The sequence below is a fragment of the Plectropomus leopardus genome, chromosome 1, assembly GCF_008729295.1.
Source record: "Plectropomus leopardus isolate mb chromosome 1, YSFRI_Pleo_2.0, whole genome shotgun sequence".
Lineage (NCBI taxonomy): Eukaryota > Metazoa > Chordata > Actinopteri > Perciformes > Serranidae > Plectropomus > Plectropomus leopardus.
The window spans coordinates 14,385,415-14,399,062 of record NC_056463.1 but is presented as its reverse complement, the minus strand read 5'-3'; the positions used below and the strand labels follow the sequence as shown (position 1 = coordinate 14,399,062).

General features: G+C 38.0%; 1 protein-coding gene across 1 annotated transcript in view; it reads right to left on the bottom strand.

Annotated features, from left to right (window-relative positions):
• Nucleotides 1-3,311: 3,311 nt before the first annotated feature.
• Nucleotides 3,312-13,648, bottom strand: part of LOC121943976 (ephrin-B2a-like) — a 15,319-nt gene continuing 4,982 nt past the window's right edge. The window contains exons 2-5 of the mRNA XM_042487603.1: nucleotides 12,067-12,350; nucleotides 8,514-8,606; nucleotides 5,491-5,601; nucleotides 3,312-3,709 (exon numbers count right to left, since the gene is read on the bottom strand). Of these exons, the coding sequence (XP_042343537.1) occupies nucleotides 3,312-3,709; nucleotides 5,491-5,601; nucleotides 8,514-8,606; nucleotides 12,067-12,350 (886 nt within the window). The remainder of the gene's footprint in view (nucleotides 3,710-5,490; nucleotides 5,602-8,513; nucleotides 8,607-12,066; nucleotides 12,351-13,648) is intronic.

Genomic DNA, 13,648 nt, shown 5'->3' with positions numbered 1-13,648 from the left:
ATAAGCATACAGCTCAGGATGGTTTCCCCAATGAAAGCAACCAGAGTGATTTAAATTGGCCGAGACACGTTGGTCTATTAAAGAAGTCAATTATAGAAAGTAGTAATGAAGTTATCTTTGACACATTTTCTAATTCTTCCCTCAGATATTTTAAATACACCTCTCGCCTGAGGGGAAATTGCATTTTGCTGCAGGTTAAGAATGAGGCCATCACAGCCGCCTGCCATCTGCAGCTCTTTATTATAAGTCTATGGAGCCACAGGCTGAAAAGAAAAGTGGTGCATTGTGGAAAATAATTCACCATAATGTTCTTCTGTAAGATAGTTGTGTTAAAAAAAACCCCAGTTGTTTTCTGTATAGATTTAATTTGAGCTGTTTCCTCGTTTGCTGCACAGAGCACATGCCCTGAAGATCCTCCAGTCTGGCTTTCAGAGGCAACAGTGTCCCTGGTGGAGAAGAAGCTCATGGAGGCTGACAGGTTGAAAATGTGCGGCATGATGTGGCTGAAAGAGCATGAAACATGTTCACCCATGGATGCCGTGCACAGAGCCACAGGAGACACTGCGAGACAATTAAATGCTGAGTTTTTATAAATTAAAAAAAAAGATCTGCATCACCTTTACACACAGTTTGATACAGTCAAGTTTCACACATCTGTTGAACCTGCAGAGCTGACATTAACATCTACATGAGTGACAGGTTTAGAAAAAGAGTCTGAGATTTTTATGCACAGCCTTTTAGCATCTTGTATCTTTGTTGTTTCCATTCAACCTAATAAGACATGGAGAAAGCTCATCATGGCACTGTTCACTACAGAATGACAGCCAATTTCCCGTGAGCACCATTAAGTAATGACGAGACATGCTCTGCTGAGCAGCGTCTCCAAAATCATTAAGAAAACTGTTATGAGTTTGAAGTTAGTTTCACATCAACCACATCCTAAAAAGGTACCAACAAAAATAACTAAAAGTCCTTTAAATGTAATACAACTGCTGAATGAGACCCCCGGGGGTCTCGACACTGGCTGTGTGCAAACAGTGGTGCTGCTTAGTCATTTTATGACAATGTGGAAAGTTGTGACTTTGTTTGCTCAGATTCAAACTTTCATTTCTCCATTTTATTCTGTTTATTTTCTGTGTTCCCATCACTTTTAATTCTTGTCAGTTTTGGAAAGCAGACAGAGAAGACGGACACTGGAGAGTAGACTAATGACAAGTTGTTGGTCCAGTTTTTTTTACACCTTTAACAAGAAACAAACCCATTTCCCATGCTGAGAAATTACATTTTTGAAAAGCACAGCCCCCTGGTTGTTTATGGAACACGGATTAAAATAATTAGGATTAAAGATTAACAATATTGTTCACATGAAAGCAGTCTAGAGCAGAAATATTGAGTTCACTTACATTTCAAGCACAGTTTACGCAATTCTGTTGTGCAGAAATTCATAATTAAGTGCTTAAAAAAATGTGTCGCTGTGCAAATTTTTGTCCAGATTTATCAACACATTAAATTAAAAAAACATATTTACTGTACAAATAAAGCTTCCATGTGCAGTGGCATTGTGGAGGATTTCTTTTCAACAAATAACAACAAAATAATTGGCATTTAGCTGTGGCAAAGGAAGTATTCATATCCTTGAACTAAGTAAAAGTACCATTACCTCAATGTAAAAATACTACATTACCAGTAAAGTTCTGTATTCAAAGTGTTAAGTAAAGGTTTTATCAGGGAAATGTACTTAAATTATTAAAAGTAAAAAGTAAACAAGCTCCATACAGAGAAACAATAGTGTTTAGTGTATCTTGTACTACAACTTCATGGTGGTTTGATTTGCTTGTTGTTTTATTGATCAAGGACAGAAGAAACACCTGCACACATAGGACTGTATGCCACAAAAGTTTAATCGAGACATTGTCTCTGTTGTCCATAAGGTCAAATTGACGTCAAACTGACCTGACAAAGATCCAAGTAGGATCATAACGTATCGATTACATTTTTGTGGCATGGAGTAATTCTGCAGGTGTTAATTCTTTCCCAAATGTAGCCTATGCTGTTTTTCGATAGCCTACGCCGTGTGTAATTATCCTCCCTCAACTATTTTCCTGATCAATCCATTTATTTATTTATCTATTAATTCAATATATATATCAGTTAGAGTTCTAAGTGGCATCTTAAAATATCTTTTGTTTTTTTCATCCAATATTTCAAATGTCAAAACGATTCACTTTACTGTCATTTAAAACAAAGAAAAGCAGCAAATCTGAGAAGCTGAAACCATGAAATGTTTGACATTTTTACATGAAAAAATACTTAGACAGTAAGTTATCAAAAAAGGTTGTTGTTTTTTTTGATAACTGACGAATCAAGAAACTAACTGTTTGTGATAACATTTTTAAATTTAAGTTGTAAAGTACCCAGTAACTGTGGCTGCTGCATAAATGTAGTGGAGTAAAAAGCACAAAAATTCTCTCTGAAACGTAGTAGAGTGGAATTATAAAGTGTCATGAAATGGAAATACTAAAATGAAGTTCCCTTAAAATTGTACTTAAAGGTCAAGTATTTAGGATTTAGGGGTATGTATTGTAAGAAATGTAATATAATATTTTAAGTATGTTTTCTTTGGTGTATATCACCTGATAATAAGAATTATGTTTCCATTACCTTAGAATGAGACATTTTTATCTACATTGGTAGCGGGTCCTCGTCATGATGCACTGCCGTGCTACTACAATAACCCAAAATGGACAAACCAAACACTGGCTCTGGAAAGAGACAGTCACATTTTCACATTGGCCACTGTAGTGGGAAACCCATCTGGAACGAGCAGAATCTGAGAAACACTGATTTGTAATGTAAAACTGCTTCATTCAGTGTTTTTCACTGGTTTAAAACACCTGGTGTGTTTGTATTGGAGATGTAGAGACCTGGGAGAAGTTTCAGCTGGTTGCAATATGAAATCCTGTCCGCTATAAACCCCTAAATCCCCCTAAATCTTACACACTGAACCTTTTAAGTACGGTAGTTGAGTAAATGCTTATCCCACTGTGGCATTTGCACACTTCCAGACAGATCTCACAAAAAAAAACGAAAGGATGTGTTACGATATCCATTTCCTCTCTGATTGTCTTTTCATAATGAAGCAGCATTACGTGCACTTGTGACACCAGAAGAAGAAAAGTGTTCAGTGCTGTACAGCTCTCAGAGGATCCCACAGGTGACTTTTCTTCAAACTTTAAACCAAAAACAAAATAGAAAAGCTGTGTGTCTCCAGCAGTTTTGGATTATCAGCCAAAGACTGGCATCAGCAAACATTAGACTTTGTAGTAGATGTTGGTGGGAGTCTGAGGCGTTATCTCCTGAACTATGTACACAGGGGGCCCATAGTCGCTGCTGCTCACACGCTCATAATGACGGCAGATCATGCTGTCAGAAGCCGGCAGAGGGAACACAACATCACTGCGGTCCGAGCCGTTGTTGTCGCTGCCAATGCTGTCCCGCTTTGCCACGGCCAAAGTGTTGAGGGACACGGACGCAGACTGCTGGCTATCTGGGGCGCAGCGACGGTGACGGTGTCTCCACAGCATGACCAGCAGAATTATGATGACCAGAAGGAGGATCACACCACCAGAGACAACCCACATGAGCAGTCCTGGCTCGGAGCCGCTCTCGCTGCCACCGGGGTTTGTTTGTCCTGTTTCTGAGCCTGAGTCTGTCATGAGAAGCAGAGGGGACACAGAAAAAAGGAAGGAGAAACTGAGATGAAAGAGTGAACTAGGGCACATGACGCAGAGGTTTAATAACAATTTCTCCCAGTTTGTGCCCGCGTGTGGCCTGATCAGTGTGTGTTAACATGAAAAACCTCAAACAAAGGCAAACAGTCTCTAGTGTCTCACTGATAAACAGCTTGTTGTCTCTTCTAATGGAACGACTGATTCATGATCAGGGAAGGTTTTGGTACAAGTCAGAAAATGTACACAATAAAAGTGAAAAGAGACTCTTTGTCCAAAATGTCTAATTCTATACAGCAGTGCATTTTTCTAGCAGTTAGTATACAACAATATACTTTATACTTTACCATTTTATACTAAAGTTAAATTATGTGATGTTGATTTTCAAGCAAACGGCAACTTCACAGAACTACCGCCAGTTAAAACTTGGCCATTTCTTTGTGAACTGCATTGTGGGAGAAAAGTGTCCATTAATGGCTCATTCAAAAATCACATTTAGCCTGCAGGCTGTCTGGTCTCAGTGCACTTTATTTTGTCCTTTTTCTAGTTTTTACACACTACATACTAAAACCTGCTTAGGATGAGTCAGCAGAATGGATTTGGGACACACAGTGAATGTTTTTTGATCCCAATATGTCAGCATGGTTCAATTCATTTTCATTTTTTCATTCTTTTTAAATACAGACTCATAGGATGCCGCGAACATAAGAGGTAAGGGAGAATCTCTACCTATCTGGAGAAATCAGTGACATTCGTGAGCTGACATTCAAATAAGTTAGTCTGTAAAGGACTATCTAAGTTGAAATCAGTTTTCAGAGCATATAGTTCTTTATCCACTGCAGACAATTAAAATGCAAACACATATCACTTATCGCTTGTCCGTAAAATTAATCAGTAAAGAAAAGTAAGTCTGCTGATGATTCTGTTTTTTCTTATGTCCACAAACCCAATGAAAAGACTAAAGCAATATGAATTGATCCAACCAAAAAGTATGTTGTAAATATGCAAAACCTAATATAGCTTATAAAGATCTATCTCTGTCTCAAAAATGATTAAAAACACATTAATTGTGAATGGACTTGCACTTGTGTAGCACTTTTCTAGTCAATCCTACACTCAAAGTGACCACTCATACACTTGTGGTCGCAGCCCCCTTCGGGGGCTATATGGGGTCAAGTATCTTGCTAAAGGATACTTCGACATGCAGACTGGAGGAGCTGGGGATTGAAACACCAATGCTAAGGACAACCCATGCTAGCTCCAGATCCACAGCCGCACACATTAACAGGCTAAAACATGCACAAATATATTCATGGTCACTTAAATTTAAAGATCTATCTGACACTAATTGAAAGATTATCAGCTTTTCAACCTGGCACCAAAGATTTTAAGACCCACAGCCTCAATTGAAAAGGTTGAAAACTCTTTTGTTCCTCATTTTGTTAACCAGTTGGTTCATAGTATGACCTCAGTGAAATACTGAATCTAATCGGAAATATTGATTTGTTGCCTTGCATCACTTTTCGCATGGCTGATGTGAACTGTAACAATGTAGTATGTTTTCTTTAGTTTCGTTAAATGTATTGTATTTTTGTACTCATTTGAAACTGTTGATGTCCTGGGATGCCAGACAAGTTTCAGAATTTTTCTGATAATAAAATGTAATTAAATTAAATCAAAGTTGGAGAGATCACGTGTGTCAAAATGTTACTGGCATGCCTGTACACATTCTTCAGACAATACTTTTGCTTTGCGTTCGTACCAGTTTTGCTTTTTATATCCTTTTCCTTTGCAGAGGGGTCCTTGGACTTTGGTCGTATTGGTGGGAATCTGGTGGGGGACTCCTGGAGGGTTGAAGGTGGATCTGAAGAGCCTGAAATATAAAACAAGACAGCTGAAAAAAGTCTCGACTAATAGTTCCTATTGTAACTTTAATGATGTTTGGTCAATAATTAGTGTTTGGTAAAAGAATCAAAGCCAGAAAAGTTTTTTGTTTTTAACTGAGTATTTTTGCCCTGACAGTCATTCAGGTCTAACTAACTAGACCACAAAAAGTTGTCCTCTGAGTCATCACTAGGACTCTTGTTTCAGTAGGGAAAAACTATCACTAATACTTTCAACTTCTTCAACCACACATTTGTGACTAAATTTATCTGATTCAAATTCTTCTCTGGGGTTTTTCTCAAAAGAAGTTTTGGAAAATTTAGGGAATCACATGCATAAAAGGGGCACTCTACCACTTTTACAGCTGTATCATGTTGTCATTCTTTAGAAAACTTAAATGACAGAATTTGAGAAATGTTCACTTCACTTCAGTATTTCCTCTTTTTCTTTTTCTCATTTTTCATACTTCAGCGTCACTACATTTCAGAGGAAGATGTTGTACTTTTTACTCCACTACATGTATTTGAGGGTTATTACTAGTTACTGTTCACATCAAGAACATATGTACACAGAGGAAAATACAACAGGCTATAAAACAAATTAAACTAGTGGGTTCCAACCTTTTTGGCTTGTGTTCACTTACCAAAAAACAAATAAACAAAAAAACAAACAAAAAACAACATTGCTGGCTCACTCCCAACTTGTACGGCAGCTCACTTGACTACATTAGCAAGATACTTTAGTTAAAAAAAAAAGTTGACTTTTAGTTTAGCAAAAGACACAATCAGTTGTCTCCTTGGTCAGAGTCTTGTGTTTGTTTGACCCATCCATTGCTCCTCCCTCCTGGCCTGTGGAGATTTACTCAGTCATACAGGTCATTGCTGTGGATAATTTCACATTAGAGTGAGTTGTCTTATACGGAAGCTAAAGTGTGCATTATGTTGGTACCAGGGCCACTGACAAAGCTGCTGTATTTGGTGCCCTGGGAATTACAATAGTTTGCATATTTCAGATATCTATGAGTCATTAGCAGTCACATCACAGAGATATTTCCCCCCTAAACTTCCCACATGGTGTCATTTAAACAGTTCAGTATCAACCGAGATAAAATTATTCCATATTTCATCAAACAAAGCTAAAATTCTGTCCAAATTCCATCCAAAAAATACAAATTTGTGCCCATTTCCTGCCCCATTAACCATCTAACACTCCTAACCCTCTCAGATTTATCATGTGACCCTTCGCAGGCAGTTGACCCCCAAACCATTGGAATAAACAAAACATAAAGAAGTTTAAACAAACTCCACCTTCACCAGCTACAATGGTAAAATGCTGCTCCCACATCAATGCATCAGTGTTAATCTAATAATGCAATATATGATATTACATGAGTCACGTGGGCAAAAGTACTCTTTCTTTGATTTTATTTTGCTGATAATAATTTCGTACTTTTACTAAGTAGGATATTTCATGCAGAACTTACAAGAGTATATTTTACTTTGCTTTCTTTTGAACAAAGACTCTCACAAGCCCCTCATCTTTATGGAAGTGCTTCTTTAAGGTGCAAGTTTCAAAGGGAAATATTAAGGCCTGCAGGGAGTTATTTAACACCATAATTAATATAATCCACAGTGTGCAAATGGCACAAAGCAGCCAAAACAACCAAGAAATGTGCTGCAGTCGACTCACATACTTACTGTGCAACCTTTAAGTGAACTTTGGATATAATAAAACCAGAGTTTCTCCTAATAATTCATTTAAGTTCTGAAATTGTTTCATTTAATTTACCAATTTATCAGTTACAACGTTAGCCAGCCAGCCATTCTACTTTCAGCTACACTCTTTGAACTTTAAATTTTGTTTCAGCGCATTATTTAACCATTGGTAATTATTTATTTCACTCACAGCAACACAGACTTTCAGTTTTAAAAGGCACCATCCATAAATCCAAATCTAAACAGAAGGGTCACGACACCACCAGAGATGTAAACACCAGTCTGGAAACTGCAGGAATTTTAATATATGTGGAGATTAACACGAGATTACAACTAAATCTGAGTTATTAATGTTTTCTGTTGCAGTTAAAAGGTTTGTTTACAACATGGCAGTTTGTAAACACAGCAGGAAAACAGCTCCGTATTTTCACTTATGATCAGTTGAGAAACGGACAAAATGCTTATTTTTCATCTCAAATTCATGAATAATTTATATGAATAATACTTCACATTTCTGGGGTCAAAAAATTACATTTGGGGGCTTTAACAGCTTTTTAAAGTTTGTTGCAGAAACACAGCATCATAGCAAAGAAACACGTATAAACAAGTTCACTGTAATGTTTCTTCACATATAAATTTAACTATCTAACGAAAAGACAAATTACACCACTATAATATTAGACTGAAAGTTAAAGAAATGCAAAACAATATCTTCCTGTGTGAATATTGTAATACAGATTGATTTATCCTCAGGACATTTAAAGTAATGGCAGTGAATACATTCAGAATCTACTTTATTAAATTTTAATGTATATTATAAGAGCAAAAAAGGACCATTGGCTATTCTGATGTTAATACAGACGGGAAAAAAAGATTACTGACTGCCATGGCCAGTCTGAGTGATCGCATGCAGGATAATACTGACGGCCTTAAGCTGCCAGCGGTTTGAATTAGGGATTCAAGATAATTCATGACGGCAATCTCTCATCAAGAGAGTGAAGAGATGATTGAGATTATCTGACCACTTAATATCTCCAGAGGAGGTGATATTACTGCATCACACAAGTGCTAACTAGAGTGAAACAATTGTTTTAATTGTCACTTTGTTTGTGATATAGCTGCGTGTCTCTGGCAGCCACTCAGCTTTACACACATGCTAACACACACACATACACAAAGTACTTACTTTGGCCGACTCTCAGCACCAGCTTCATGGATTTGGTTTTACACACCCCTCCGTTAGTGTTATCCAGACCCTGCAGAGAGCCAGCAGAGGTGGCTGACAGAGAGAGAGAGAGGAATCAAATATTCAAGTATTCTTTCACATTTAGATTTCTTTCGGGACTGTTCTTTATTTATCAGAGGAGCGTGGCGGCTGGGGTGTAAATTATTTTTTTCTATCCAAAAGCTACAAATATTTTAACTTGAGCCTCCCTGAGTGACTGCAGGAAATTGCATGGCTCTCCCCCCATCATAAACAACCACATTTTATTATATTCAAACCAAACGTAGGAACTGGAGCCGATTCAACAAGCAAACAGCACAGGAGTGAGAGTTATCACCAAAACAAAGAGCTGATTTCTTACACAAAATGTATATCCTCCTTACAAATTGCATCATTATCACCATCACACAAGCTCTATGTGCACCTAAGCAGAAAACGAGAGCATGACAGAGGATATTTAAAATAATTGCAACCATTTCAAGTTGTATGTCCCTCCCCTAAGCCAAAATAAAGAACATAAGTCCATTCCCAGCCTCCCAGCCTAAGCCTCCCTCATTTGGCCACCCCTCATAAATAACAAACAGTCCCTTAGATCATCATAGAACAAAATTATCAAGCGATGAAATTATGCATCATGATTTCTTTGCAGATGGTTTAGCCAGTTGCCGAATGTTGCGTCACATAGAAAAGAAAATGCAGACACACTATGATGCTACATACAGTTTATAGATGATTATAAGTGTAAAAAAAAACACCACAAAACTGATGTGGTGCAATGAGGGCTGCACCAAAGGATAATTGATTTGTTTGGTGTTTGAATGTAATGATGAGTTGGTTGCTGTGCATGCACTTTTCATGATGTCTGATGTGATTTGTATCGTGTGAAGTATGGTTTGATCTTTGGATAAATGTTGTTCTGTATTTGTGTATTTATGCAAAACAGCTGACAACCAGGGATGCAGGATTAATATCAGATTTTTTCTGCTAATATTTTGAACTCTTTATCTTAAAGGGACAGTTCGGATTTTTTGAACTGGGGTTGAATGGCGTACTTATCCATAGTCAGTTTATTACATACAATAAATGTCAGTGGGCTTGCCCCCAGTTTGGAGAGGAAGATAGGAGAACCACCAAGCAATGAACTGCTGTGGCGAAGTCAACAACTTAACACATTTTAGCCACCTAAAAACAGTGCATATCAAATCTTGAACAAAAAACCCCACTGTTCACCAGGGATTGAAGTGCTCAAGCTGAATTGTTATCAACAGTGAAAAAAACACATCAACACTTTCAAATCCATGCAAAAATCATGTTTAGTATGCAAGCTTTCGGTCAGAGACCTTCTTCAAGGCAAAACATAAGAAGTGGAATCAGCAGCATAAGGAGCTGGGAGAGCGTCACTTGATTAGCTTTAATGCAAAACACTTGTGTCAGTTACTGAGTCTTGAGTAGCAAGACATCAAGGGGATTGTAGTCCTTGGGAAAGTAACTACAAAATGAACACAGTGTACCTTCTTCAAAGACAGTCAAATACCAAGCACAACATATTTACCGAATTTACCATATTTACAATTGAAAAAAAATAACCTAAAAGCCACCTAAAAACAGTCCCTCTTAAAAAAAAAAAAAAATCAGTGCCAATTTAAGTGTACGCTATATTGAGAGTATTTTCACCACTTAACCTTTTTTGTAAGACAGCCTATTTTTGATGTGGAGGCCTTTAACCGCTTCAGTTCCCCATTTATACTCTCTTCAAAGCAGCAAGACTCCATGAAGAAAAACAGTCATTTTAGCTTGTTGAGCACAGCAGCTGCTGGTATACTGCTGCTTCAATTAGTAAGTGAAGTTGTGTTATCATGAGGCTTTGGTGACTCCAAACAAACCCTCTTAAATGCCAAAGTCACACAATAAAACAAAAACCTAACTGTTCAAGGCAGCGGTAGACCAGCAGCTCCTGTGTTCAGCGGTGTTAAATCATTGTTTTTCTCAATGGAGTCTGGCTTTGAAGAGAGTGCTACAACAGCTGAATTAACTTATAGTGAACAAGTATCATAGTGGGACTGCTTTTAGGTGGCTAAAATATGTTTTGTCGCTGACACCCATCCACAGCACTACAGTACTTTTACGTCAGACTCCAGCCTGCTTCTTCAAAAATGGGGGCATGCTGACTGACATCTACTGCTTTTGATGTTTTTGGGTAAGTTGTTATTGTTGGTAGCCACTGTACCCGATCACAGACACGGCTCACCCTGCCGGTGCCAAAAATTTGCACAGAGCAAGGAAGATCAGTTTTTCCTGCTCCGCCCCACATACTTGGAATATGCTTCAGCAAAATGTTACTTCATTAATAACACTGAGGGAATTCCAAGGTTTAATTTGTGGTCTAATTGATTGTAACTGTCATTGTTTTTAGGCTTTGTTTGTTTTCTATTTTGTAAAAGTGTTGTGTTCTTCTGTATTACTGTTGTTTTCTGTTGAACATTGTATGTACCTCAGCACCACTGAAAGTGAGGGTTCACCCCCAATGTGTTTTCCAAGGCTTTAAATAAAATTAATAATTGAACCACAACCCAAATATAAAAAAATCTGAGCTGTCTCCTTAATTTCAAATGTCAGAAAAAAATAGAAAAATGCATCTTTTTGCAAGACATTTCCGATTTGCTTGTCTCATATGATCAACAGTCTAAAATCAAATAGATATTTTCATTTGTTATTACATAAATAAGAACAGTAAGTCATCGTATTTAAGAGGCCAGAGCAAGAGAATATTTGGCAATTTTCCACAACAAATGACTAAAAATATTAATGGATTATCAAAATATTTGCACATTAATTTTCTTGTTGTTGACTTGTTGTTTCAGCTCTGGATGCAAAAAGTGGTGGACAAAGTGAATACTTAGGTTTTTATCTTAACTAACATAGAAATGACTAATATATTCATACACTAACACACACACACCAAGAACTCTTGTTCACCCCGTCACTCTCTCACACACACTCACACACACACACACACACACACACACATAGACTTGTTAGCAGCATTTAGGTCAGATAACAACATCTCACAGTCTACAAGCCACGTTGCCATGAAAGCTCCCATCAAATCTGCCTGATGCTGTAAAAGCCTTGTGTGATTTGGGGCATGTAAGCCCTTGGAATCACACTGGCCTGCCAGAGCGAAGTGTGCTGTCAGAGCGTGGCGAGGTGGATGAGGCTACATGGTCAGACTTGCTCTCTATATCTCATGCATCACTTGCCGCTAAGATGCTGGTTCAACCGACAGCGGCCCAATAACGAGGCCACATTTTTTTGATTCTCACGCAAACTGACAAATTGTGAGGGAGCCGAGGATGACGGCTTCCTCTTCTCCCATGAGAAGAGAGAAACAGTTGGAAGCATCGATTCAGATCCACCTGTGGGGACCAGCAACTTGTGTCTACTGATTTTAAAGTGCTCACATGCACTGAGACACACTCGAATATCATGTCTGAGCGGCGAGGTTGTGACTCACAGGTGATGTAGTAGTCCCTCCCCTTGAGGAACTCCAGACCCCACAGGTTGGGGCTGAACTCCTGGAACTTGAATGTGAACTTTACGTCCCGGTGGGGCTTGTCACAGTTCAGCAGGGGCGTGTCCGTCTTGTCGATGGTGCAGGTCTCCATCTGACTCCTGGAGACCAGGTACACTCGGTAGAACTCCTCCTTTTCCCCCAAGGACGCATCGGCCCGGGGACACACAATGTCCATCTTGTCCCCGATCTGAGGATACAGGACCAGACCCTGACCTGGACTAAATCTGTGTGTGGGATAAGAGCGTTAGAAGATGAAGTGAACAATACAAAGTTGGGGTCGACCGATTTTGTTTATTCAGGGCCGATAGTGATACCGATAATTAGTAGTTAATTTGACGGATAACCGATATTTGGAACTGATATGCATTTACAATCAAAACGGAAACTTTCAACATCAAATACAGCAAGTTCCAAGAAACTTTTTTTTAATTAAGTCAAGTAAAAATTTAGATAAAAAAATGAATAAATAAATTAGCTCCCTGAGGTTTTACAAAGTAAAAGTTCCTCCCATGCTGACACTTTTTTTGCACTTTTTAATTAATTAATTTTTATCAGCAATCATTAAAATAATTAAGATTAAGATAATCAGCAAAATACCATATATCAGCGCAAATAATCTGCCAGGATGATAATCTACTGACCCCTAAAACAGAGAGAAGCGTCATTGTTTCATTCTCTGTTACCCCGTTTCCACCAACAAGGAACCGGTTTACATTTCAGTTCCTGCACCAAATTTTGAGCTGTTCAGAGTATTTTGACCAAAAAAAGCCTAATCTGAAAAGTTTGTTCTCAGCTGGAACCAAAGAATATCAGGTTTTCTTTGATTTAAGTGACAACATCAGTTGGCGTGTCATATTCTACAGGTGAGGAATGAAGAAGTCGAGTGAAAAATCATTGGGAAGAAAAGGTTGCATTGGTTTCCTTATTGGTTGGTCCACACTGAGTCTGTTCTTAACCTTTTCTACGTTGTCAAGGTTTGGTAACCTGTCTTTGAAGGACAGAAACAAACTGAATCAGATTGTGAAGTGGTCTAGTCGGCTGATTGGTGAGTCCCAGCTGAGCCCAGAGTCCCTGAACACCAAAAGGTTACAGAGGATAACCAGATTTATTTCTCACACGCATCCTTTGCGTGGGGAATTTCAGTTTCTGCACTCTGGTTGAAGGTTTACAGTCCTGAGGTGTAAAACAAAACACTATGGGAATAGTTTTGTTGCAGCTGCAGCAGTTCATTTGAACAAGTCATAACAACATTTGCATATATTTATTTTTATTTAATTAATGCCATATTATGATTTTTGGCTTTATCTCAATTTTCTGTTGTAGCAAAGCATCTGAGCAAGACAAAATGAAAACAAATCAAATAATCAAAATTCAAAACAAATTTACCAACGGATACATATAAAGTAACCTGAACTTCATNTTGTAGCAAAGCATCTGAGCAAGACAAAATGAAAACAAATCAAATAATCAAAATTCAAAACAAATTTACCAACGGATACATATAAAGTAACCTGAACTTCAT